We start from the raw sequence: 27,427 nt of genomic DNA, 5'->3' as shown, positions 1-27,427 counted from the left end.
CCCTTCGGGGTCCGTGTCTTTGTCTGTGCTTAGGCAGCTGACAGTTGAGGAGCCACTGGGTTCTCAGGGGTCTGTGGGGCTTGTGCCCGCTACAAGAGCCAGGCTGCGCAGCCAGAGGGCTTTCCCCTGCGCCGGCAGCTGACTGGGTCCCATGTGACACCTTTTGGTCTCATCCCCAGGCCTCATCCCCTTCTCACCAGTCCTGGTTGCCCTGTATGGTGAAGCCTCCTAAGACCCCAGGAGGGACGCAGGCAGGGTCACAGCTAAAGGCCTCAGGCTAGGAGCTGCAGCGGTGGGCCAGGTATCCTGTGTTCCTGTCAGGAAAGCCACCATGAGCCTCTCAAAGCAGCATCTGTACAGCACACCCAGGGCTGTGCGGATCAGAGGCCATTTTGGGTCCTTCCTCATGCAGGCCCCCTCCTTTCCTTTCTTTCATGGGGGTGGGGAGTTGAGACAGGGTTTCTCTGTGTACCCCTGGCTGTCCTGGAACTCTCTGTAGACCAGGCTGGCCTTGAACTCACAGATCCACCTGCCTCTGCCTCCCAAGTGCTGGGGTTAAAGGCGTGCACAACCACCGTCCAGCTCGGAAAGGTTTTTAATAGCATTTGTTCACATGTTTGGGTCGGTTAGACTCTTTAGGCAGACTGGCCTCAAAAGCACAGCAATCAATCCTCCTGCCCAAGGGCTGAGGTTACAGATACCAGCTTCTATGCTCAGCTTTAGTTTTTATTTTAAAATAAACTAAAAAAAAAATTTTTTTCCCCAAGGCCATTCAGGAGAAAGTTAAGGGGTCTCAGAGTAAAATCTTAGCCGGGAACAGCTGCAGAGGTGACTCTGGGAACTGTGTCCAGATGCCCACATCCCATCACAGGCACACAGCAGTTAGATTCTGGAGAAAAGGCAGGCAGGCCACCCAGGAAGAAGAGGGCTGCAGGAGGTGAGAACTGTGGACGGGTCACTTTATTTCATATAAAATCACACTGAGGAGTTGAAAAGTCAAGTATACTCAGCTTGGATTCACCGCCACAGATTCCACACTGGAGGATGACACCACCAGAGCCTGCATGCCCAGACACATGTGCAAATGAATGCAGAGACAATCTGAGGCCACCCCACAGTTTGCTCACTGCATTAGGGCTAGGCTCACAGGTCCTGGGGTTCCCCTCAGTGGCACAGAAGCCCAGAGGAGGGCCGGGCAAAAGCGACTGACATGGCCAACAGTCATGGTATCACAAGACAGAAAGGCAGCTGGTCCCAACAGGGAAACACTGGTGTCTGCATGGGAGCGGACTCACAGCAAGTCCCCAGCCTCTGTCAGACCGCCCTCACTCAGCAGCAAAGGAACAACCTAGAAGTTTAAGGCAAGTCCCCGAGGGGAGCTGTGTGTGTACTGCCGTATTCGAAGCCGCACCAAGGGTGCACTCTGACCAAAGCGCCATGTGGAGAAATAAAGTCATCCTTCACTGCTCTGACAGCTCAGGCACCAGGCTGGCCCCCTGCAGCACCTGCCCAAAGGGGCCAAGGCGCTCGCTTCTCTCATGCTGAGCTCCCATGGCCCCTCCCCACAGTGCTGGGCCTCAGCACAGGGCACCACCTTCCTTGTTGAGGACTGTTGCATGCTGTTAGTTTGGCCGGAACAACAAAACCTCAGCTCCACGCCCTCAATACCACTTTCAGGGAAATAAAAGCAGGAGGCTGGGCCCATGCGCAGGCATGCCTGTTCTTTGGATCTGGACACTGTATGATACATTCATAGAAGGCCAGCGAGGGCCAGCAGTGCGTCCCACTTCCCTGAAACACTGGAGTCGGAAAGACAGCTCGTCTACCACACACGTGCCTGAACAACACTGCCGATTCTGACACACGCGTGCGCGCGCGCACACAGAGACACGCACACAGAGACTCACACACAGATGAGCACATACAGACTTGCTGGAAGGGTCAAAGGATGCCCATTCCGGACAGCAGGGAGTGTTCTAGAAGAGCCATGCTCACTGTTCAGTGCTAGGGGTTGGAGCCCTCCCAGCCACAAAGTCTCTGTGGAAACCCTTCTGGAAAGGGAGTGTGCTGGGGATGGGCCAGCAGGCCTCCAGCAGCTGCTGCTGCGCGGCTTTCTTCATGATTGAGAAGCAGCTCTGCCTGTGGGATGCTCTCGGCCCACATGACATCCCAAGTGTCAGGATGGTGACAGGATGGCCTCCTGGGGCTGCATGCTTCTCCTGGCAGTACACATAAAAACTGACAAGCCCCTGCGGCCCTCAGTCCACGAAGCTGCTCCTGGCCCCGTCAGCTGGCCCGCTCCATCTGCCCACCAGGCTGCTGTGTCTGCAGGCCAGGGAGCATCAAGATGTCTGCAGACACCCCTGCCCCGAAGGCTCACACAGAGAACTCGGGGCCCCCTTTCCTAGCCCTCATTTGCAGCCGTCTGAATCGGAAGCCAACAAAGGGGTTCATCCAGAGGAGGGAGGGGGGGCCCCCGAAGACAGACTTCATCCCTTCCCACCGCAGTCTTCGCTCCCACGTCGGCTTCTCGCTCTTCAGCCTCTCAATCTCCTGGAAGCAGAAGTCACAGTAGCAGTGAGGAGCGACCCACAGACAGCCTGCTGCTCCACACAGCTAAACACGAGTCTGCTGCCAGGCCTCCAAAGCCTGTGTGGACCTGGGCACTGAGTGACTGGACACTGTGAGTGCTCCTTCCTGTCTCTCACACACACAGCCAGGCTGTGGCCATCTGCATGGACCAGCCTCAAAGTCAGCCTGTTGTGGCTCTTGACAGGCAGTGACCCTCTGCATGGGACCAACCCCTTGCTTGAATTCCTACTCAGTCATGTATTTACACAGCACCTACTCCAGGCCTGCAAGGGTAGGAGGGTAATTGAGTTCCTGAGACCCGCTGAGCTTCTGACCCAGGGCCTGCTTGGCCTAACTGACTTCCATCAATCCGGGGCCCAGAGACAACACTGTGCCAATGGAAGGATCAGCAAACACAGGCCTGTGGGTCCGAGGCTGTCCAAGACTCCAGATCAGACCCCCCACCCGGCCCGCAGACACAGAGCAATGTCCAAGACTCCAGATCAGACCCCCCTCCTCTGCAGACACAGAACAATGTCCAAGACTCCAGATCAGGACACCCCACACACACACCCCACACTCCCCACACCCCCCCATATCCCCCCACACCCCCCGGCAGACAGAACAAGACTCACTGTTTCATCATTACATATTGAGTGGATCTGGGTGCCAAACATGACCGCAGTGAACGTGAAGAACAGGAGGCCCTCAAGGCACAGGAAGACCAACAGGATTACAGTTATGGGAGGTGAGAAGTCGCTGCACTCTGGGGATGAGAGGGAGGTGTGGTCAGTGCACCACAAGCACCCTACACCACAGGGAGGGAGCCCTACACTCACACACCCTGGCACCTGCAGTAAGTTTCCTGGAAGGAATGTGTTCCCTTGGAGAGTGCCCTCGAGCTCTCCAAGAAGCTGGCACACAGCCTGCCCAGCACACAGCCTGCCCACCCTTCCTAGCCAGCAACCTCCCAAGTCCACCTTCCCTGAAGTTCTTACTGCACTGCGGGTTGGAACCAGGGCTTGACAACCGCCAGGCAAGCGTTTTACTACTGAGCTCTACCCCACTCTCTTTATGAGATAAGGTCACGCTGAGTTGCCTGGTTTCCCGGAGGTATGGGACTGTCCTGAAGGACACTCCTGTACCCACACTGTGTGGCTACTGTCACAGGAGTTCAGCCCCTCTGCCTTTCTGCAGCTGCCAGTCAAGGGCCGTCTGGATCACACCTATCTGGATACCCCATCAGGCCACGCCAAGACAGCTGTGAATCATGACTGACTAAGCCAGCCAGAAAGCGAACACAGGACTGACGGACTAGTGGCAATCCTGACCGCTTCTAGTGTCTAAAGTCTGCAAGTAGCTAAAATGACCTATCAGAAATTCGTCCACCTTGAGTGAGGGATCCAGTGAGGGCTCAGCAAATAAGCAGGATAGCAGGGTGAAACTACCACACTCTGGTCTTAAGAAATGTCAGCTTTTTACCGGCACAATGGCTTATACCTGGTATTCCAACACCTAGGAAGCTGAGGTAAAAGAATCATCCCTGAGTTCAAGGTCAACCTGGGATACAAAGTTAGACCCTGTTTAAAAAACAAAACAAAACAAAAACCCAAAACAAAAACAAAAACAAAAACAAAACGAACAAACAACTACAACAAACTAAACTCAGGTTATTACGAATAAGGTTGGTTGTGTGTGTGTGTGTGTGTGTGTGTGTGTGCGCGCGTGTGTGTGTGTGTGTGTGCGTGTGCATGTGCGTGTGCATGTGTGTGTGTCCCCGCATCCAGGAAACTGATTCTCCCTTGGGACCCTCCCCGATAACTGCAAAACTTTCAGGAATGACACAGAGAGAGTCAGTTACCTGTCCACTGCCCTCGGACACAGGAGATGAACTGAAGCCCACAGAGAATCAGAGCATGGACTGAAGACAGAGCTATGTACATCTAGAAGGAGGGAGACGGATTAGCTCTTTCGAACAATTTGTCATCCTACAAGCAGAGGCTGGCTGCTCTCGCTCTCTCTCAGCCCGCCTCTCTCTCCCTCACACGCGCCCCCCCCCCCCCCCCCCGCACCCATGGAAGAGTGCTGGCAGCTGATCCAAGCCCACAGCGGATCAAGCCCGATGGTTACATGGCAAACAAGCAGGGAATTGAGCTCTGCGGCTACAGGAAGGCCCTGTGTATGACAGCAGTGACTGAGAGGGGACAGACAAACCCACAGGTGATGTAATACAAGTAGCAGACAGTCACCCCTGGACTGTGCCCTGCATGTGCCAACACAGCCATCAGCTCTGAGGCTAAATACCTCCCCAGCTCCAGTGGGTTCAATTTTCACATTGTCCAGTTCAACGCAATCTCCATACAAAGTTTCCACTCACCGTGAAGAGCACGAAGAATCGCTGGTTCTTTTCTCCTACGCAATTGTTCACCCACGGGCAGTGATGGTCCATTTTCCGAATACACCTTTTGCAAATACTGCAAAGGAGAGTGCACTGTTCAGTACCTCATGCTCCGGGGAAACCAGTGACAGACACCAAATGAAATCCGAGGTGGGAGAGGCCGGGGGACATCTTTGCACAGCACTCTGCCGACACCTGTGACAAGTCTCAAACTGGCTGGCCTCAAATTCACGACGATCCTCCTGCCTTAGCCTCCTAAGTGCTAGGATTACAAGTGTGTATTGTGCCTTTTCCTACACTGTTCCTCATGCCTGACTCTGCTGCTAGGTGAGTTCTGAAACAGCTTATATCACTCACTGCATCCAGTAAGCACTGTTCAGCAGTAGTTGGCTCCCTGGTCTCTTAACTATTCCACTCTGTCGGATGCAGTTTCTCTCATGTCCCCTGGTGTACCTGTCAACCTAACAGCTTCCAAAACATTCCCAGGTCGTCTCCAATGGATGGCAGGAGTAACTTCCTGCCACAGCAGCACACTCACTTTAAATGCACGACCGAGTGACTCCTGCACTTATGGAACTGTGAGGTGACCCCCCACAAGGAATTTGTGTCCACAGCAGTTACTCCCATGCCAGCCCCAGCCCAAGGCCGCTACTCTCTCTCGATACCACGGCACCGTGTTTGCTTTCTGGCCTAGCTGGCCGTAGCCTCCCACTTTTCCACAGCAACAGGTGGACAGAACCTCTTACACCGTTTGTCCTCCCTGCGGACCGCTGATGGCCCGGCTCATCTTTATTTGCTCCCACTTGCAAACCCCAACCCATCAGGAGGAAGACACTTCAAGGGGAGGCCACACTCCATCTTCGTGCACACACAGAGACTCAGTCCAGGACGAGGAAGCCCAACAGATTCCCTGGGAGGGAGAAGTATCCCAGGTTCACCCCCCACACCTGATATCAGCACCCCCCAAGGAACGGCAGCCTGTTTAAAACCAAGTCCTGGCACAGCAGGGCAAATGACAGACTGCAGCAAAGGCCAGTGGATGGAGCCCAGGAGAGGCTGCCGTTGAAATGCACGTTTGTGGGCTGGACTGTTGCTCCTCCTTCTCGTTAGCCAGTGTCAGACACCATGTCTACAGGAGCCTGCATCTAGTCTGCAGCTCCTGCCAGGCAGGAAGGGCAGCAACCATACAGAGGCCTGCTTTACCAGCTATGACATCCATGTGCCAGCAGCCCATGACAACCAGGCCAGGAAAACAAGTGGCCACCTTGTCACTTCCACAGGGAAGGGACCTGAGGTCTGCACTGTGTGCACACTCCCCAGACTACAGGTGCTGGCCCTGAGCGGGGCTCTGCGGAGAGCGGAGGCTGTACCTGCAGTGGTGGGCACGCTCTGGCTTGATGCAGCAGCACTTGGGGCACTTGTAGATGACCTCGCCAGGCTTCAGCTGCAAGCTCTCCATGTACTCCTTGGTGGCGTTGCCTTTGGGGACAGCCCCCTGTGCACACAGATGGACAGTTGGGTGAAAGGAAGGCAGAGCAATAAAACAAGGCTCACACCATAATCCTAGCACTTGAGAGGCAGAGGCAGGAGGACTGCCACTAGTCTGAGGCCAGCCTAATCTATATACTGAGTTCCAGCCAGCTAGGGCTACACAGGGCCATCCTCTTAACCACTCTGGTCCCCTCCTCTACAAAAAAAAAGTCAGTAAAACATGCCCATAATCCCAGCACTGGGAAGGCAGATGCAGGAGGATGGCTGAGTTTGAGCCCAGCCTGGGCTATATAGTGAGATCTTGTTTCAGGAAAACAAAGGCTTCTGAAGCCCCAAGTATGCTGAGTTTGAGGAAGGGAGTTAGTGCGGCCAGAGGCTCCACAAGCACACCAGGCCACTGGCAGACTGCACCACAAGGTGAGGTCTATGACACAGTTCTGTTCATAGGCTAGCTGTGGACAGGCTAGCTGTGGATAGACTAGCTGTGGACAGACTAGCTGTGGACAGGCTAGCTGTGGACAGGCTAGCTGTGGACAGGCTAGCTGTGGACAGACTAGCTGTGGACAGGCTAGCTGTGGATAGACTAGCTGTGGACAGGCTAGCTGTGGACAGGCCAGCTGTGGACAGACTAGCTGTGGACAGGCCAGCTGTGGACAGACTAGCTGTGGACAGGCTAGCTGTGGATAGACTAGCTGTGGACAGGCTAGCTGTGGACAGGCTAGCTGTGGATAGACTAGCTGTGGACAGGCTAGCTGTGGATAGACTAGCTGTGGATAGACTAGCTGTGGACAGGCCAGCTCTGGACAGACCAGCTGTGGACAGACTAGCTGTGGACAGACTAGCTGTGGACAGACTAGCTGTGGATAGACTAGCTGTGGATAGGCTAGCCAAGGCCACTGAATCAGACAGGAGAGAAAGCAAAGACTATGCTGTGGATCCCAACATGGCAGAGAGGCAGCCTGCGAGGCCAGGCAGCCTTGCCTCCACCGTAGATGGCATTATAAGCTTACAACAGTGGTTCTCAACCTTCCTAATGCTGGGACCCTAATGTTCCTCATAATATGATTTCGTTTCATTTCATAACTGTAATTTTGCTACTGTTATGAACCGTATTCCATCAGGCTATCTGATATGCATGCTGGAATCCACTGGTTTACAGGGCGCTGCCCAGCTAGCACTCCTCTCTTGTCACCTTTGTGGGAGCAAACTGGCAGACACAAGCACAGGCCACTCTCCATGCACAGACCGGGGTCCCTGAGCCAGGGTCGCAGTCAGTGCTGTAAAGAAGCCCAGAACTCTCTTGGAAGGAACACACACGGCCTCATACACCTGCAGTGGCCGCCTGTGGGGACTGCTCTCACGTGGCCTTCAGATTGCCCTTGCCAGAAGGAAGCCCCAGTCACCTCTCCCAGCTCTAGGGTGGCCACAAAAAGAGTATGTCAAGCTTCTGAGAAGCAGCTGCCCCTGGCCTGGAAGCTCTGAACTGAGCCTTCACGGCATCAGGAACCGAGGAGCTGAAGTCCAGGTCTGCCTTCACTCGGAGGCCAACAGGACTCTGCTCCAGAGACAGCCCAGCACACTCTTCATGTCTGCGCTTAGCTGTGCAGTGCAGTGTGCTGCTCCTTGACAGCACCGAGACATGCCAGTGATCTAAGCAGAGATGCGTGTACTCACCGGGTCAGTGAGCATGGTTCTTAGGTGGGACGACAGGGCGAGCACCGCCAAGCAGTTGAAGATGACTCCATTCACCACAGAGTACCAGAAGTCTTTGGAAGGCAGCAACATGACGAAGGTCACCACGAAGTCTGCATAGACGACGAGAAGCCATGTCATAACAGCACAGACCATGCCACAGCCATCACGGATGAACCACACCCTGTCTGCCATGTCGGCCTCAGAGGACGCAGAATCGTAAGTGTCATTGTCGGTCAGGAGAGGATGATGCTCGATGTCCCGGAGCCTGTGTCCTGACGGCTGCATGATTCCCTGACACACCCTGCAGAGGGGGTGAGAGCTGGTGAGGCTCCTGGGCAAAACCACGCATACACATACACACTTAACACACGTGCCAAGTCAGCTCAAATACACTGAGCAGAAAAGGACCTAAGTACCAGACTAGCCGAGGACTCAATCTCTGCCTTCTTCACTGTCCTGCTGTGTGAGACCCAAGGGGTAGTGTGTGGTTTGCCTGTGCATGCAAAGCTGTCACCTACCACATACACAGATAACGAAAGGCACCAGCTGTACGGAATCACAGCATCCAGCACACAGAGAGGACCCCGGTGGACACTGCTGTCCCCAGTGACCTGTCTGTGCTCTGGACAGGGCTTTCACCCCCTCCACACAGACGTCACCAAGGCATAGGGAAACAAGCATGGGCAAACAGTGTCCTGTCTTCCCCTTCCTAGAGACTCACCAGGCTGAGCTTGTAGCTGGCTGCCCTCCACCACCTCAGCTTCCTCCTCCCCAGGTTAATGCAGAGGTGGGCAGCAGCTTTTGCCGACAGCTCCTGTTTTCGCCTCTCGATTCCTCAATCATACGCTGCTTCTAGCATGTGATTTTTAACCTTCATAAGGTCTCCTGTTTATGAATCCAGTCTTTCTTTCCAGACTTTCCCCGTACTTCCTGTGGCCTCCAACTGCCAAGAGCAGGGAGATCAGAGGAGCTGAAGAACTGGACTCTAGCAGGAACTGCTCTGTGGCGGCGGCGGCGGCGCCTGGCCTGCCCGGCTCGGCCTTCTCTTATCCTGTTTGCTAAGGGTGGGAACACTGGGGACAAGTACAGTGAGGGAGGGAGAGTCCAGCTGTGTCCTGGCCTTGGTACATGGAAGGGAAACGGTGATGGGCACCAAGGTGAACCTGCCCCTCCACAGCAGCATGGAGGTGGGCAAAGGGGGTGGGGCTATTCTTGCGGCTCTACCAATCAGCAGCATGGCTTTTCAAGTCTGGACATACATTTTTTTTCTTAATTGTAAGTGGAACACACTTGCCAATGGGTGTCCCCACTGGCAGAGTACAGAACTTTGACGCGCAGCACAGACCAGGGCAAGAAGACACCACTGTTTCCACAGCCAGAGAAGAATCAGAGCAAAAGAGCTTCCGGGCGGTGTCGGGTACCATAGAAGACAGAAGAATGGGGACATCTGCCCGGGCCAGGGCGGCCCTCCTCATGCCCTCATGCAGCTTTCCCGGGCAGGCCCCTGTAAGCCACACAGGACCTTGCTCCTCCCGCCTGCAAACACTCTGCACAGCTCCTCCTTCCTGGACACTGCGACTAGGGTCTCAGAACCTCAGGCACCACTGGCTGAGCCTGGTTCTGAAGGGCCGGGTGACTCTGCCTCATCTGAGATCTCGGTGTGTCCACCAGCCAGGTTCCATCCCCTGCCTCACCTGCTCCCTGCCTGCCATCAACATGCTGAGACAGAGGATACTGATCTCGGTGTGTCCACCAGCCAGGTTCCATCCCCCTGCCTCACCTGCTCCCTGCCTGCCATCAACATGCTGAGACAGAGGATACTGGCACACAGCAAGAGCTGTCTGCTTAAAGACAGCTATGACAGGAAAGGCCCCTCACAGATCCAACACTCTCCTGGGATTCCCACTTCTTTTTCTTTTTAAATCGTGATTTCACTGTATAGCCCTGGCTGACCTGGAACTGGCTCTGTGGATTAGACTTGACTCAGTCCCACAGAGATCCACCTGCCTCTTCCTCCTAAGTGCTGGGATTAAAGGCAGGGTGACACCACACCCAGCGAATATCCAATTCTGTAAACAAACCGTAACTGGGCCCAGGAACATCAAGGCCTCCAGCTGAAGGACTCTACAGGCCAGGACCCCTTTGTTTTCTGGTTTCCTCTGCTAGGCATGCTCTGTGAGGAACAGCCTGGCTAACACGGAGGGACAAGAGGTTCTGGGGTCAGAATTCCATGGTTTCCGTCTGAGCTCTCCCCGGAGGGCAGGGCGCTACACGTCACACGGGCACAGCCACTGAGTGGTGCCAGCTCCACTTCCCGGCTCAGGTCCCATGAGAGCTGCCAGGGCACAGAGGGCTTGCTCTTCCTGGGGTATAGGTGGCAGGGATATCCACAGAAGAATGGCACCCCCAGACACACAGAACAATGGCTGTGGCAGGATGTTCTCAGATGTGCACATCAGGCTGGCAGTGTTGAACATGTGTGTGCTGGAGTTGTGCACCTCCAAATCCATGGACACCAAAGAAGGAAAACAGCCCAAGATCCAAGTGTCACTTTATTTCCCCTTTTCTTTTCTTTCTCTCCTCTCCTCTCCTCTCTTCTCCTCTCCTCTCCTCTCCTCTCCTCTCCTCTCCTCTCCTCTCCTCTTCTCTTCTCTTCTTTTCTTGTGAGACAAGGTCTCAGGTAACTCAGGTCTCAGGTAGCTCAGGCTGTCCTTGAACTCCTGACCCCCCAGCCTCTACCCTCTAAGTGCTGTGATGACAAGCATGTGCTGCCATGCCTGTACAAAATCTGAAAGAAGGCAGTCACTGAACACAGCAGACTGCGGCTATCAGTGAGCTGCTCCACCCCAGGTCACCGTGTCCACTGCATTAGTGCAATGGGAAGGAGAGGAAACGCGAGGGAAGCACGCCATACGCAGAGAGAACACGGCTAGCACCAAGAAACGTGATGCTGGGCCACACGACCCACCAGGAGCCATGTCCCACACAACAGACACTAATGTCTGCTGGTGCCACACCCTTGACAGTCCATTCTGGAAGAGCTCTGAGTGAATGTGCCTCACCCTGAGACTAGCCTCTTAGGGAACCAAACGGTAGTTGACAGCCAGCTGCTAAGCAAACAGGATGTGTAAAATATGAAGTAACAAGCCATGGGCCATGTGGCAAAGCATAAAAAGAACTACAGGTTAATTTAAGTGTAAGAGCTAGTTAGTAATAAGCCTGAGCTATTGGACGAGCATTTGTAATTAATATAAGCCTCTGTGGGTTTCTTTGGGACAGGAAAACTCCACCTACAGCCTCAGACTGCAGCTGCTTCTGGGCTTGACCACATGCACACCCTCACCTGTCCCACAATCCATAGCTACATCAGCTAGGGAGGGATACTGTGCTCTAAGTCAAGAGTCACAATGAGCTGGACTGGTGGCTTGTGCCCATAATCCCTGCACTCAGGAGGCTGCAACAAGAGGATGGTAAGTTTGAAGTCAGTCTTAGTTAGAGTGAGACTGTCACACACACCAGCCGCACACTCACCTTACAAATTGCTTCTAAGCATCATGGGAGCACTTGTGCCTTTTTTTCAGGACTGTAAGGCGCATGTTGTCCTGTGTGATGTGGCCTGCAAGACAATAAACTCAATGACAGGTTACCTGCTGAGTGACAGAGCAGCGCACAGCACAAGTCTGTGAACCATGGATGTCACACACACAGTCTACAGCAGCACTGTGGCTCTGTACTTGGGACTGTCCACAACAACGAAATCACCGGGCTTCTGAGTTCTGATCACCAGCAAACTAACCGTGGAAACAAAATGATTGATCTTATTATTTATGGTTTTGAGATAAGGTATTATAAGCTGTCCAGGCTAGCCTCCAACTCATGGGCTCAAGCCATCGAGCCACAGGACCCAGCAGCTAAGACTGGGGCACACACTACTGCAGCCAACAATGACTTACTGTAGTCTCTTTTACCCTCCTCATGTTAGCTCCAAATCCAGATGCCTGAGTCCTTCAAGAAAAGGTATGGTGGTACATGTTTTTGATCCTAGTACTTGGGAAGCAGAGGCAGGCAAATCTTTATGAGTCTGAAGCCAGCTGGGTCTACACTGTGAGACTCAGGAGAGACCCTGTCTCAAAAATCTCAAAAAGAAAGAAAGAAAGAAAGAAAGAAAGAAAGAAAGAAAGAAAGAAAGAAAGAAAGAAAGAAAGAAAGGAAGGGAGGAAGGGAGGAAGAAAGAAAGAAGGAAGAAAAGAAGAGAAAAGAAAGATCCAGGGATAGGAGGGAGGGCCACACCTGGCTCACCTTTCTGTCCAGCAGTAGCCTGTTCCCACTAGCCATGGAAGAGGAGCCACAGGATAGGCAGAGTGTGACTGAGGGGGGGCAATTATAGCACCAGGCACTGCTAAAAAGGGGGGCAGAGTGGCCAAGAGGAAGTGCTAGCACTGAGTGAGGGCCACTGCAGATGGCGTCTGCAGGAGACTGGCAGAGTGTGACATATTCACACAGGGAAGAGAAAGTGACTAAACGAGCAGAAGCACTGGAAAGTCTCACAAACTCCAGCCAAGTGAAGGAACATGTTCGGAGTGACTCTCCTGTGGGACCACAAACCAAGTGAAGGAACACGTACGCAGTTACTCTCCTGTGGGACCACAAACCACACAAACCAACAGGTGTCCGAGGAACCTGAAACGGGTTCCAGCTCAAGAGGCTGAGGTTGCCTTCCAGCTGAAGCAAGGGACATGGGCACATGGATTTATCAAAGCCAAATTCATGAAGTAACCCACTGTGGGCACAGCTGAAACCCCAGCACTCAGGAACCCAAAGCAGGAGGACTGTCTCAAGTTTGAGACCAGCCTGGGCTATACTGTGAGACCATGCTTTAACTATTCACTAAGTTGTTTGGATCAGATGAAGTATACACTTTAAATCTGTGTTTCCCTGTGCATCTGTGAGGCTCCCACGAGAGAAGACGCAGGGGTAAAGTGGCTAGTCCAGGGACTGGGGCAGTGCTGGAGGAAAAAGCTTCAGGAGAAGCCACATCCTGGTCAGTGCATTTGTGAGTCAAGGCTGTCTTCCATTTACTCTCATCTGTGACTTCAGGCTCTGTGGTCATGTGGACAGAAGCAGAAGGAACTCAAGAATCAGTGTCTTTTGGTGATTGGTTCCTCCAAGAATGAGGAATAGGACATCTAATACTGTTATGCCCCGAGTGCCCGCCTGGGACCCTGATCTCACACTGAGCTGATGGTTGCAGTAGTCACAATCCACCAGTGCCCTACATACAGACACAGAGAGCAGGCTTCTGCAGCTGACAGAGACACACCTCATCACCTGGGGCTGGGCACCCAGGCACCAGGCACTTAAAAAAACAACACAGAGACTCAAGAGCAGAGCTTCATCCACAGGGTTCTCTCACTTGTGGGGGTGGAGGTAGGGGTGGGGCTGAGCCTCCCAAACAATGTGCTGAAAGCAACCAGGAGTGAAGGGATGAGGAGAGAGATGGCAAGAAGCAGAGTGAGGAGCAGGAAAGATGACTGGCCACAGGGCACCTGATGGACAAGCAGATACGGAGAGAACCTGGAGAACCCAGGTGGGAAGGGCGCCACACGAGAGAGGGGGCTGTGATGGGGGCAGGCCTGGGCCCCACTAGCAGTCCTCTGAGCGCCTTGCTCAGGCACCAGAACTCGGCCAACAGGACAGGTGTCTTAATGAGGTAGCACACAAAGAGTACTTGGCATCAAGGCAGGACGAGGTTGGCAGGGAAGATCTGTCACCCAGGAGGCTATTGCATCCTTTCACCCAAGCAATGGTGGGCAGAGGGCAGGAAGAGTAGGGCCTGAGGGGACTATCGGGCAGGCACAGGAAGGGTGGCAAGGCAGTAAGGATGGGCAGAGTTCACCAGCGGAACTGCAGGCTAGTGGGAGCAATGAGAATGGGGCTCACCGAATCTGAGGTGTCGGCAAGGCAAGCCCCAAGACACCAGCTGACTTAGAATGAGAGGCCTCAGCACAGTAGCATGCGGCTAGGTGGAGACAGGTAAGCTCACCATAGACCCTGGGGCAGTGGGAACATGGCATTCTAGAGAGGAGGCAGGGCAGGGAGGGGGACCAGGAGGGCTGGGACAGTCAGCCACCACAGACAAGGCCCATGGGTCACCAGGGACCTCTCCTAGCATTTTCAGTAAAGTGTTGGGAGCCCAGGCCACTGACTGCTAAGAAAGTTACAACTCTTTGTCCAGAGCAAGACTCCAGGCAGGGTCTCACACATGCACTGCCAACCAAAAAAGCACAGTCTTAACTGCAGTTAAGAGAGAGGCACCTGAGGCTGAAGGGAGAGTCGGAAGCCTTGACTCCTCTCTGCAGCGTCCCCCTTCCACACTGGAAGTCACACTCTCTGCAGCGTCCCCCTTCCACACTGGAAGTCACACTCTCTGCAGTGTCCCCCTTCCACACTGGAAGTCACACTCTCTGCAGTGTCCCCCTTCCACACTGGAAGTCACACTCTCTGCAGCGTCCCCTCCTCCACACTGGAAGTCACACTCTCTGCAGCGTGCCCCCTCCACACTGGAAGTCACACTCTCTGCAGTGTCCCCCTTCCACACTGGAAGTCACACTCTCTGCAGTGTCCCCCTTCCACACTGGAAGTCACACTCTCTGCAGCGTCCCCTCCTCCACACTGGAAGTCACACTCTCTGCAGCGTCCCCCTTCCACACTGGAAGTCACACTCTCTGCAGCGTCCCCCTTCCACACTGGAAGTCACACTCTCTGCAGCGTCCCCCCTCCACACTGGGAGTCACACTCTCTGCAGCATCCCCCCTCCACACTGGGAGTCACACTCTCTGCAGTGTCCCCCTTCCACACTGGAAGTCACACTCTCTGCAGCGTCCCCTCCTCCACACTGGAAGTCACACTCTCTGCAGCGTCCCCCTTCCACACTGGAAGTCACACTCTCTGCAGCGTCCCCCTTCCACACTGGAAGTCACACTCTCTGCAGCGTCCCCCCTCCACACTGGGAGTCACACTCTCTGCAGCATCCCCCCTCCACACTGGAAGTCACACTCTCTGTAGTGTTTCCCCTTCACAGTGGAAGTCACACTCTCTGCAGTGTCCCCCTCCACACTGGAAGTCACACTCTCTGCAGTGTCCCCCTCCACACTGGAAGTCACACTCTCTGCAGTGTCCCCCCCCTCCACACTGGAAGTCACACTCTCTGCAGCATCCCCCCTCTACACTGGAAGTCACACTTTCTGCAGCGTCCCCCCTCCACACTGGAAGTCACACGGAGGACGTTCTTCATCTCCCTACCTCACAGAAGCACTCCCCTGCACCCATGGCACCTTGCTGTGACCATGCCACATTTCGCCCGCAGTGGACACTATGGGAATGCAAGAACAGATGCCAAGTGAGCCGACGAAGCCGCGGGATGGAGTGTGAGATACGGCTCGTATCAGAGGCCCTTTCTTCTGTCCTTGCTTTGAACTTGTCTTAAGGCCACCGAAGCAGTACAGTTCTGATTCTGAGGTATGGGGCCCATGTGTGCAGGCCAAGGGAATGAAGCTGCAAAGGACAGGGATGATGAGGAGAAAGCCAACTGTTAGAGTGTGGGAGGCTAGCATTGGCCTGGGGAGAACTCACATCCAGACCTCCCAAGTGATCCCAGGCAGCATTCCCACAGACCCCTGCATGGGAGTGTGCACAGGGGCGTTCCTCACACTGCCGAAGGTGAGTGAAAAGCTGTCTTTGTCTGCATGATGCAGCTTAGAAACAACGCATTCACGGAGCCTCAGAACACAGTGTTAGGTATGCAAAGTGAGCGAAAAGGCTCTGCACTGGACAACTATCATAAACTGAACAAAGCAGAAGCCTAGATAACTAAACAGACCAGTGGCTTTGGGGCCTGGAGGGACGGTAGTGTGACTGTCCTGTCACACTGGGATGGTGGGCACATAGCCATATAATGGTGGGAACTTGCTAAAATATACAGTTGGAGGAGGTAGTTCATGCCTTAATCCTAACACCCAGGAACAGAGACAAAGGACCACAAGTTTCAGGTCTCATACAGCTGGCTGCAAAGTGAGACCCTTTCTCAAACAAACCTCAACACAACCACTACCTTTGGACCCTGGAGGAAGTGGGGGGGGGGTAGAAGAAGTACAGCAAGACTCAGGGACAGCTGTGGAGACTGGAAGAGAAAGAACAGAAACGCAGTCATGTATCCATAGTGCCAAGAACCTTAAGTGCCCCCAAAGCGCTGTAGAAGGCTGGTCTCTCTGTTCCAAGACCCTGCCAGGGCTCACAATAGTCTACCGAGATGACAGTCCAGCAAAAGAGATGGTGACAGGAAGTGGGTGTTGAAAGCAAGACTTGGCCTGGAATTGCAAATCAGAGTCCAGGATGGAGAGGCAGATGCTTGAAACACAGGTGGTAGAGAACCTGAGGGCACCCAGGTCCTGAGGAGCCCAGCAGAAGACTTGGAGGGAGGGGAGATGCAGCACTCCTGAAGACTGGGTGCAGTAGGAACCCTAAGCATTCAGAGGGGCACCCATCAGACTCCTCCATGTGGTCAAGAATACCTATGCCTTTGACAAGTGTCCTGGGCATGTCACCAGACAGGTGAGAAGGGTACCTAAGTTGTAGGGGGATGACTGCAAGGGAGCCAACCCTCACTCGATGTGGCAAATGAACAGCTGTGACCTAGCACAGTGCCCGTGAAAAGTGCTTCCAAAGCACTGTTCACTCCAGTGCACAGTCCTGAGTGTAGAACTGGCTTCCCATACCAGGCTGATCACCTATGCACATGAATCCAGTATTTTCTCCTCTAATTACTAAGTCTAAAAACTATTAACCTTGAAGAACATACAGACACACCCAACAAAAGCCAAGTGTCAACACACTGGCAAGGGCTGTATACTGCAAGCAGTAAGTAGCCTTATTTAACCTTTCTAGAAGCGTCTGTTAAAGATACTTAGTCACAATAAAACAGCACTTGGAACACTGCAGGTCACAGAGGTTACAAGTGGAGAACACAGACATGGAAGCAGAGGACAGGAGGAGGAGCCACCTCAGGGGTGAAAGGCATCACTGAGCTTTCCCCTCAACAGCTACACTTGCCCACAGGTCTCCAACTGGGGAGCATACAGGATGGGTCAAATATATATATTGTTTTGTTTTGTTTTTTGAGGCAAGGTTTCCCTATATAACAGCCCTGCCTGTCCTGGATCTCGCTCTGTAGACCAGGCTGGCTTCAAACTCACAGAGATCCACTTACCTCTGCCTCCCGAGTGCTAGGATTAAAGGCGTGCACAACCACTGCCTGGCTAGGGTCCTGACTTCTTTACTCCCATGCTCTCTGAAGTGATGTCTTGGAGATCACAGGCCCAGGGGGTTGGAAGGGAGAACTGAATCTAGAAAATACCCATACTGGTGACATAATTGTCTAGTCAACTGGCTACTAGCAAATTCCACTGCAGGAGGGTTGGGAGCAGAGCCTCCTCTGTTACACTGTCCCCACCTCCCCATTTCAATAAACAACACTACACCATCTAGCCACTAAGGTCAACTACTAAGAACTCACCTTCACTAGCCTCTTCCTCCAGCCCCCACATCTAAGCCTTGAGCAAGTGTTGGCTGGGGTCTTGACCCTCAGAAGCGTCCCCAACCTGACCACATCTCCACCTCCCCTGCCCACCCAGATCCTGGCACTGTGCACTCAGTTGTAGACTCAGTGCCTCTACTTACTTGACCAGCCTGCCCCGCTTGCATTCAGTGCAATCCTTGGAGGATCGGGTCACATCAGTTCTACGCCTGCCTGTGCACAGACCCTCTGCAGCCTGCAGTCACAGCCACCCAGAGCTGTACCCCCCTCTTGCTGGCTGCTCCCTTGCTGCTTGTTTCCCGATACATCCTCACCAGGGTGGTTCTTGAGATTTCCCTACACCCCAGAACATTGAGTGAGTGAGAGAGAAAAGCAGGGTGGATGTTGCATGTTGTGGGGGATGGGGACGGGGAGGATGCTTGAGGTTGGGAGAAAAAGTGGGGCAGGGAGGATGCTCAAGGTAGATGGTGTCGATGAAGCTCACTCAGCACAGAGCACTGTTAGCTGAGGAGCCAAGTCTTGGAGATGGGTCATTCAAATACACACTATGAATATGGGATTGGGGCCACTCTGCCTCTACTGCTGGGTTCTCCTGCTGACACACACTCCCTCCAGAGCCCAGGGTTGAGAAAGAGCACTCTACGGAACAGCAGAATTCTGAAATTTCAAAGCATCTCAATGACACTTGGGAAGTTTGTCTCCAGAGAGACCGACACTTCTCTAGCTGGTGGCCCCTCTCCACTGTGCTCTGAGCATGGGGCCTGGCTTCCTCAAGCAGCCAAGAGTTCCTCAGAGGCTTTCAACCTGCGTGCCTAATGCCTCTGTTCTCCTGTATGCCAGAGGACACACCTACTTAGTGTCCTTGTCATTACCTCTCCATGACGCCCTCACCCTATGCCACTCAAGCCTCTGGCACTAGGTCCCAACAGCTCTCTGTATTAGCTGACTAGTTAGAAACTGGTAGGTTCAAAGGCCATTGAGGACAGACCCACCCTTCACAACCGGCAACTTGGAAAACCAGGAGCGGAAGCTGCAGGACTCGGACCTGGTAGAATGAGATCTGAGTTGTTATCTCTGGCCCTGGGTGGAGACATGGCTTCTGAACTGCCAGAAAGATCCTAGGACTTCTACCTAGCAGAGGCTTCCTGGTAAAGAATGAAGACATAACTTGCCTGTCCCTTAGGGATTAATCCAGTGGCCTGTCAATCACCTGCACAGGAAGGCACCTCTCAGGAAAGCTCTGTCCCAAAGACTTCAGTAGCACAGTGTGAAGTCTGCCTACACATGTGGGCAGCATGACCAGCTCTCTGGTCACTGTCACTGCATTTCCCTCCATAATGGTTCCTTGGGCCACTGTCCACTCTCACCTTTGAGAGTGTTCCACACTATGATATGTCTCATCTGAATTCTTTCCCCAGAGATGACAAGGAGCCTAGATCAAGATCCCAGTAACAAGAGTTATTCTTCAAAATCTCAGTTCTGTTCTCCAAATCCATCTGGTCCAAATTCCTCAGGGCTGCTTCACTGAACTCTCCTTCAGACTTGTCAAGGCTCAGTCCTTCCACCTCTCCCACAAGTTTTGGTGAGCTCCTCTGGGCTTCTGCTCCTTCCTCCAGTGAAAATTCACATTCACTCTCTCTGCCTAGCACAAGTATTCATTTACCAATTTTCAAGCACCCACTATCTTCAAGCCATGACTGAACATAGTATTTTTAAAATGATCAGGTGCTGGGCCAATAAGACATAGTCCACAGTCTGGATCTCATTCAAGAAGTAACAGAATTCTATGAATTGTTTACAGCAGTGGAATTCAGCAGTAAGCAGGGCTCAGAGCAGCAAGACAAATGTGTGCAAATAGCAGGAGATGGAGCACGGAGTACAAAGCCAGACAAAGACCTGCTGTGTTGCTCAGGCTAGCTCAAACTCCTGCGCCCAAGCAATCCTTCTGTCTCAGGCTCTGGAGCCAGGACTACAGACATACTACCACACCTACTTCAGAGACTTTTTAGATAGAAGAGAACTGGAATTATGAAGCTCTCCCACTGACCTTTGTCTCCTCCATGATTTAGAAGAGAGAGTCATTAGTCAACGGCAAAGCAAAGAATTATGTTTTCAAGGAGGAAGAGTAAAAAACCAAAAACAAACAAGAACAAACCCCTAATGATATGATGTGCTGTGAGGCTCTGGGTGTCACAGTACCTATCCACCTAAGTAAGGCTGCCTATCGTTCCACTGACCATCACACCCCTCATCAGAGGAGGCCTGGGTTGGCAATACTCCATTCACAATGCCACACAGCAATGTCAGGGAGCTGGGGACCCACAGGAGGAGGGCAGATGCTGGTATTTGAGACCTGCCTGGATTCCATTCTTTTCTCTTGGCTAACTTTAATTTGCAGCCCTTTTCTGTAATAAACCAACTAACCGTTATCTCCTTCAGTGAGCTGAGTCCTTCCTGTGAACTATGACCAAGTGGGTGGCTTGGAGAACCCCACCCCAACTAGCAGTGTGGAGAGCAGGGCTGTTCCCCCTAAATTTTGTATCTCAGCAATGTTCACAGTGGACTTAAACTCTCCTCAGCTGTTAAAACTGAAGTGTCCCATGGTAAGGTGTCAATGTTCACCCTGCCCTGGAGCTCAGTTTTGATTTTATGTCTTCTGCTCTGTGCTTGTGAGTGAAAACATTCTTTAGAAAGTGTATACAGGCTGGAAAGATGGCTTCAGTGGTTAAGAGCACATGCTACTCTTCCAGAGAGCACCCACCTTGAGCCACTCACAACCACCTGTAACTCCAGTTCCATGGTAACCGATGCTTTCTTCTGGCCTCTGCAGGCATCTGCATGTACACAAGGGGCAGGTACACACATGCACGCATACACACAAATAAAAACAAATCTTTTAAAAGCATTACTTTTATAATCAAAACATTACTTTTAAGAAATGTCCCTCAAAAGCTGCCTTTAGGAAATGTCACATGTCATTGTTCAGCAGAGAACGAAGCTAGGAAGTGCTAGAGCGGACAGCAAAACCACTTCCAATGCACCCAGACACTACTTTAGTGGGGACTAACTTCCATTCTCACTTCCTTGGGTTAATATTGTTATCATATTATATCACCAAAGTTCACGTGAGCAAGTAACAACTTCATTAAGAATATAAAATCCTAGCTGGGCAGTGGTGGTGTGTGCCTTTAATCCCAGCACTCGGGAGGCAGAACCAGGAGGATCTCTGTGAGTTCGAGGCCAGCCTGGTCTACAGAGTGAGATCCAGGACAGGCACCAAAACTACACTGAGAAACCCTGTCTCGGAAAAAACAAACAAACAAACAAACAAAAATCCTGTTCATACTTTTAACTAGTCAAAATCATTCTTAAAGTTTCACATATACTTTTGAACTGAGGGTCTTTCCATTAACAGTAATACTTTTCCATTTTGTTTTGTTTCGCTTGAGGCAGGCCCAAACTTTCGATCTTCTCATCTCTACCTCCAACTCTTGGATGCTGGGGCTATACATGCCTACTTTTCCATTCTTGGGAAAGGGCTTGGTTTTAAGGCAAGTCGATTAGCTGGGCTACAGAGTTCTAATTTGAGTTTTTGTTTTTGTTTTTCAAGACAGGGTTTCTCTGTGTAGCCCTGGCTGTCCTAGAACTCACTATGTAGACCAGGATGGCCCCAAACTCACAAAGATCCACCTGCTTCTGCCTCTCAAGTGCTGGGACTAAAGGTGTGCACGCACTTAAGAGTTCTAATTGAACAAATTTTGAGTGAAATTACCTCTTCACTCACTGTTGTCTTCTCCTCCTCTCCTCAGCTCTCAACTCAGAAGCCTGTGCACAAAGTATACAATCCAATTTCCACACCTCCAACCTGTCTATTTTGTGCAATATTCAAAAAGTGAAATTTAGTTAACACTCTCATTAGACCATTTTATAAAATAGTCCAAGAACCTTTCACTTCAACCAATTGTGCAAGTTTAACAAGGTATTCTAACTTTAGGTAAGTGAAAGTTGTAAACAACATTAGAAAGATCATTGTCCTGATGGGCAGACGAGAAAGATTTGGGAAGAAATGTAAATGACCTGCCATCCAAGCCAGTAAAATAAACACGAATGCAGTCTCTATGGGGACTGCAAAGGAGGCTGTAGCTTGGGTTTGAACAGCACCACACACAACTGTGAAACCCGCTATAGAGTAGACAGCTGCAACTCTCATTACTCCAATTTAATTGCCACAATAAACTGGCTGTTCACGCGCTAATAAAATGAGCCTATTTAATAGCTAGAAGGGACTTAGTTCTAGAAATGATGACAGCTCAGAAGAGTTGAACCTTATCACCCTGAAAGCTGACCTGCTTGTCCAAGACGCCCTTCCCGGGTAACTAACCCCTTAATACCATGGACAGGGGCAGGGGGAGGAGAAAGAAGAAGACCGACAAAGAATAGAAGAGTTCGGTTAAAGGGGGTGGGGGTGGGGGGCATAGGATTGAAGAAGACAGACGTGCGACAAAGCATGCCTACAAAAACTTCACAGCCCACAGACGGGTGACAGCACTTTATGACAGCAACCCTGACATTAGCCACAGAGAACGCTCGGCTCCGGAGCTGGGTGTCGCGCCCAAGGTCAGGCAAAAGCCTGAGGTTGCAAACAGGGTCCGATTCTGCGGGATCGGCAGAGAAGGCAGTGGACCCCCGAGGGGACTGCGGCTCGGAGGCCGCCGGGAGCAGCCTGGGGTCGTGGCCCCGGCCGCCGCACGCACTGCACTTACCCGAGGCCCGGGTGGGGTCGCCCAGTGCTGCGGCTCCTCGCGGCCGTCGGCTGCAGCGGCGCGAGCGGCGACGCATCATGCGACCGCGCTCATGGCCGGGCCGAGTGGACCCGGATCCGCTCGGTTCCGCTCGGCTCGGGCCGGCCGGGCCGGTGTACTGGAGGCAGCAGCCCAGCAGAAGAGGGAGCCCAATGCCGCGGCCTGGACAGCGGAGCGGAACGACCCCGGAACTGGACACGGCGAGGTCAAGGCGCAGCGCTTGCGTACTTCCGGCCGCGACGCCCGGAGCTTCCAGGAGGAGGTTTGAGAGGACACTGGCGATTTCTTCCGCTACCCACCTTCCAAAAACCTAGCGGTTCTTGGAGAAGAGACAGCACTTACGGCAAGACGGCTAAACGGAGATCCCTGAGAAGGGTGGCCCGGAAGATAAAACCCGGCGCCTACGGGCCGCCGCGAGGGCCACGCCGCGTCGCCATTCGTGCGAAGAACTCTCCTGAGAACTTTTCCCGTAGCACCCTAAGTCTAGCAAGTGGCGACTCAGATCCTCTCTCAAGGCTGGCCTGTGCCAGGTGGAGGATGGAGAACTATGGAGATGGAGGACGGACGTATGGGTGTGTAAGCAACTGAGCCAGAGGGCGTTGGGGAGCCCGTGGAAGCGCCCTGGACTGGGGATAGGGTGCCTGGGTCCGGACTGCACAGCTCCACGCTCTGGTTGCTGGAGCATCGTTGCAATCCCTTCCTGGTGACGGCTCTGAGTTTTACAGAGGTAGAAACGTGCGTGTTTATCCCCTTGGGTCCCCTGACACACTGACACGATTTGTTGCACCGTTTGTTCAGGGCAGAGAAGTGTGTGTAGTTAAACTGGCGGACGCAGGATGCGTTGTAAGATTGGAAAAGGCTACATGAGAGCGCAGGGATCTAGCGCATGGTCTGTATGCCATCTTCGCGGAGTTTCCCGTCCCTGCGTCCAGAAACTGCTATTCGAGCCAGACTTTTGGAAGTAAGGATGCATTACATTAACTTTACCAAAATCACAGCGTTTAAGGCTAGGTGCACGGCTACATACCAGTACTAGTGAGACTGAGGCAGGAGGATCCTGAGTTCGAGACCACTCTAGACTACATAGTAATGCCATCTCGAAAAATGCATCGTTCGGTTTAAGTTTTTATGGTCATATCTTTTTAAATTTAAATTTTATTTTTATGTCTATGGGTATTTTGCGCCACACGTATGCAGTGCTTGAGGAGGCCAGAAGAGGGCAGTAGATATCCTGGAACTGGCATTAACAGTTTTGAATTGCCTTACGGGTGCTAGGGAATCAAACCTGGGTCTTCTGGAAGGGCAACCAGTGCTAATAACACACTAGCCTGTTCTCCGGCCTCCTTTATGGTTTTATCTTGTGCATCTGTATGTTCAAGATGGTAACCATCTTTCAGTCAACTCTTGTTTGGCTTGCCCTGTGTAGCTGTTTCCTCACTGGGGGAAACATTTGCTCTTAGAGGAAAGGGAGGTTCAGGAAACTCACAAGACCCAGGAGGCATCTCAGTTCATATAAGCAGTACACTGTTGCTGGCCAGAGGAAACCTTCTGGAGCTTTGCGGGATGTGCCAGGAACTCCAGTGAGGTAGTCTTCAACAGTGTTTTCCCGTGCTAGGGTGGACTATCGGTCCTCAGTCATCATGCACACATTTGCAACTAACCTCAATGAACTCATTGGTTCACTGAAGTGGACTTGAATACAATTGGGACAGAATAGAAAGACAGGGACATCAAGGGACATGGGAAAGAAACCCCTCACCCAGGGATCTACCTGACCTTTCCTGTTGACTGAGAGTCAAGAAACCTCAGCCTGATTGATAAAGGCAGCATTGCCTGCAGAGATAGTGTGCTCTTCTCAAGACAACTCAAACAGGATGTTAAAAACAGGAAATAAACTGTGCATACTCATGGCTAGGATGTTTGTGACTGTGACCTTGAGTACCCAGCCTAGCTGAATAACAAAAGCACAAGTGGGGGCACACCACACACACACACACACACACACACACACACACACACACACACACGAGATTAAAATATAAATTAACCTTGGAGCTGGCGTTAGAGATGGCTCAGTAGTTAATAACACTTGCCTCTTTTGCAGAAGACCTAGGTTTGGTCCCAGCACTCATACGCCAGCTCACAAACCAGCTGTACTCCAGTTCCAGGGGATTTGATGCCTTTTTCTGACCTTTGAGGGCACGTGGTGCACAAACATATATGCATGCAAAACACTTATATACATAAAATAAATGTTTAAAAAGTTACCAGCTCATATATTTTACTTAACATTTACTTTTTTTTTTTTTTTCTTGAGGCAAGATCTCATGTAGCCCTGGCTAACCTCAAACTTACCAGGAAGACTTGGGTTCCATTCCCAGCACTGTGTAAACCTGGGTATGATGTTAGTCAGGATGGCTCATGCCTGTAATTCCAGCACTTAGAAAGTGAAGGTAGGAGGGCCCGAAGTTCAAGGTCATCTCAACCCTTTACTAAATTTTAAGCTTTGCTTAATCTTTATACCTTGTAAATTGTATCTTTTGAGGAGTGTAACTTAAAAGGCTGTAGGTTCACATGTGTGGCCATTGTGAAGACACCTAAGCATGCCTTCCTGGAGAAGCCCACACACCTGTCTTGAGATTGTGTATTACCCTCCTCCTCTGTGACTGTCTCAATACTTAATAAACTCACTAACTTTGCTTCTGTTTGGCCTATCCTGAAGTTCTTTCCTACAGCCAAGTCTAGGATACTTGGGTTGAAAGCCCTGAGCAGGAAGGGGACTCCTGGGGCTGTTGGTGGCCGTATCTCCCCACAGTCACTAAGATGACTAAAGAATCATTTCTTTAGTCTGGAGTTGGTGCACTATCTAGGGTGAACAGATGCTTGTTCACGTCTAGCCAGGAAAAGCCATGCAACAGCCCGCTATCCTGGTAGTTTTGACTCCATGACCACTAGCTGGTGGCTAAGGTTTTTCGTATATCGTGAAGAGAAGGAAGGTTTTGTTCCTCTAACACCAAGACTGAATGGCCACTGTAAGTGGCGTGTATTTCCAAAGAGCAATGGTAGAAGCATCTCTTTTCCTAAAAAGGCAATTTCAGGTTCTGTACAAAGTGAAATGAGCACGTGCCAGTGTGCTGTAGCTCAAAGATGAATCTAGAAGACAGACAGATACATGCGTAGGTAGTCAGGAATGCTGAGTTGGTCTGCTTAATAAATACAAAGTGGCTTTCAGGGGAGGGAGAGGTGAGCTAAACTTGTACATGACAGATTCATCTCTGTGTGTGTGTGTGATATCTGTGGACAAGAATCACTGGCAGCCAGTGATGTGGCTCTCTAATGGAATCCCAGCACTTAGGAGGCTAATGCAGGAAGATCGCTGTGAATTTGAGTTTAGCCTGTGATACAGAATGAAACCTTATCTCAAAAAAGCCACAAAATATGTAACGATGGTGATAAGAATCATTGCACTGGCAGTCTTTAGTTACAGAGAACTTAAAGACAGGACTGCACAGAACCAGTGAGCCAGAAAGGTAGGCTAAAACAGACCTACTGTTTTCCTAAGATACGGCAAAGAAATCAGAACATGTCACACCACAATACACCTCTAACTTCAAGTGAGCTGAAAGTCACTGGAAAGCTTTCTCTGCCTCCCCAACTCCCAGCCTAATGACAGTGAAGTCATGACTGGAGACTTCAGACTCCTTCACCCAGGAAGGGTGCAAAGAAGCGTCCTGTGAATTTCTGAGAACATAATCGGCCAGCCTGGCCTGCTGCCCTGAACTCTATAAGACTGCTTTCTCCTGCCCTTCGGCCGATGGATTCTTGGTTGACGGTGTTAGAGAGGCCGGATTTGCAGCCTTTCCTGGCTTTCCTCTATGTGTCCAGTGAGGTACATGGAGATAAATGGCTGCCTATTTTTCTCCCGGCAGTCTGTCTGTGTTCCAGGGCTCCAGCCCAGAACTCAGGAGGAAGAAGGAAAGGGTGTTCTTCCTCTCCTATGTGCCCACCCTTTGGACCCGTTCCCAAGTCTTTCACAAGAAATGGAGCCCTGTGAGCCACTCTCTGTGAAAGCCAGGAACCTCTGAAGTAAAAAACGTGATGCCCTCTTAGAAATGCAGTTTCTGGGGCAGGTCCCCTAGCATCTAGCCTCTGTCAGAAAATGTTCCCTGAACCTGAACTAAGCTTTTTGTTTGTTTTTCATTTGTTTGTTTGTTTTTTCTTTGTTTATTCATTTATTCATTTTGGTTTTTGTTGAGACAAGGTTCTCTGGATAGCCCTGGCTGGCCTGGAACTCACTCTGTAGACTAGGCTGGCCTCGAACTCTGCCTCTCGAGTGCTGGGATTAAAGGTGTGCACCACCACCACTGCCAATCTCTTTTTCTTTTATTGAGACACTGTCTCACTGTGTGTCCCTGGCTGGACTGAACTTGCTATGTAAATCTAATGACCTGAGTCCAGTCTCTGGGACCCACATGTGAAGAAGAAAACCTATTTCAACAAATTGCTCTCTGACTTCTACATGAGCACTGTGGCATTTGTGTGCGTGCGTGCGTGTGTGTATGTGTGTGTGTGTGTGTGTGTGTGTGTGTGCTTTGTTAACTTGTTCCATCCTAATAAATAAATAAAATGGGGTGTTTTGTGTTTGTTTATTTGTTTGTTTGGTTTTGGTTTTTGTTTTTTGAGACAAGAGTTTTCTATGTAGTCCAAGTTGACCTCATTCTTTTCACCCTGTCTTAGGTCAGGTATACACCACACCCAGCCCTGCTGACTCTAAATTAAATTGTGTGTGCGCGCGCGCCAGAGGGACAAACTTGGGTGTCATTCCTCAGGAGCCATCCTCCTTGTTTTTGGAGACTCTCTCCCCCTGGTCTGGAGCTC

The 27,427-nt window shown here is 51.7% G+C and overlaps 1 protein-coding gene across 1 annotated transcript; it reads right to left on the bottom strand.

Moving 5' to 3' along the window:
* Positions 1-938: 938 nt before the first annotated feature.
* On the bottom strand, positions 939-22,900 carry Zdhhc7 (zinc finger DHHC-type palmitoyltransferase 7). Its single transcript, XM_059263918.1, has 8 exons — positions 22,511-22,900; positions 11,687-11,771; positions 8,135-8,456; positions 6,340-6,464; positions 4,949-5,045; positions 4,433-4,514; positions 3,207-3,337; positions 939-2,553 (listed from the first exon to the last, which is right to left on the bottom strand). Exons 3-8 carry the CDS (start codon positions 8,438-8,440, stop codon positions 2,377-2,379), a joined length of 918 nt encoding a protein of 305 aa, XP_059119901.1. The 5' UTR covers positions 8,441-8,456; positions 11,687-11,771; positions 22,511-22,900; the 3' UTR covers positions 939-2,376.
* Positions 22,901-27,427: the final 4,527 nt, after the last annotated feature.

The sequence above is a fragment of the Peromyscus eremicus genome, chromosome 5 (assembly GCF_949786415.1).
Source record: "Peromyscus eremicus chromosome 5, PerEre_H2_v1, whole genome shotgun sequence".
Classification (NCBI taxonomy): Eukaryota; Metazoa; Chordata; class Mammalia; order Rodentia; family Cricetidae; genus Peromyscus; species Peromyscus eremicus.
This window is presented reverse-complemented; position numbering and strand designations above follow the sequence as displayed.

Excerpts from the sequence above, each read along its gene's own strand:
- Zdhhc7 (XM_059263918.1), bottom strand. The coding sequence starts at position 8,440 with ATGCAGCCGTCAGGACACAGGCTCCGGGACATCGAGCATCATCCTCTC. Across the intron at positions 6,465-8,134 it reads GAACCATGCTCACTGACCCG|GGGGCTGTCCCCAAAGGCAA; the intron begins GTGAGTACACGC and ends CTGTGTGCACAG. Across the intron at positions 5,046-6,339 it reads GAGCGTGCCCACCACTGCAG|TATTTGCAAAAGGTGTATTC; the intron begins GTACAGCCTCCG and ends TCTCCTTTGCAG.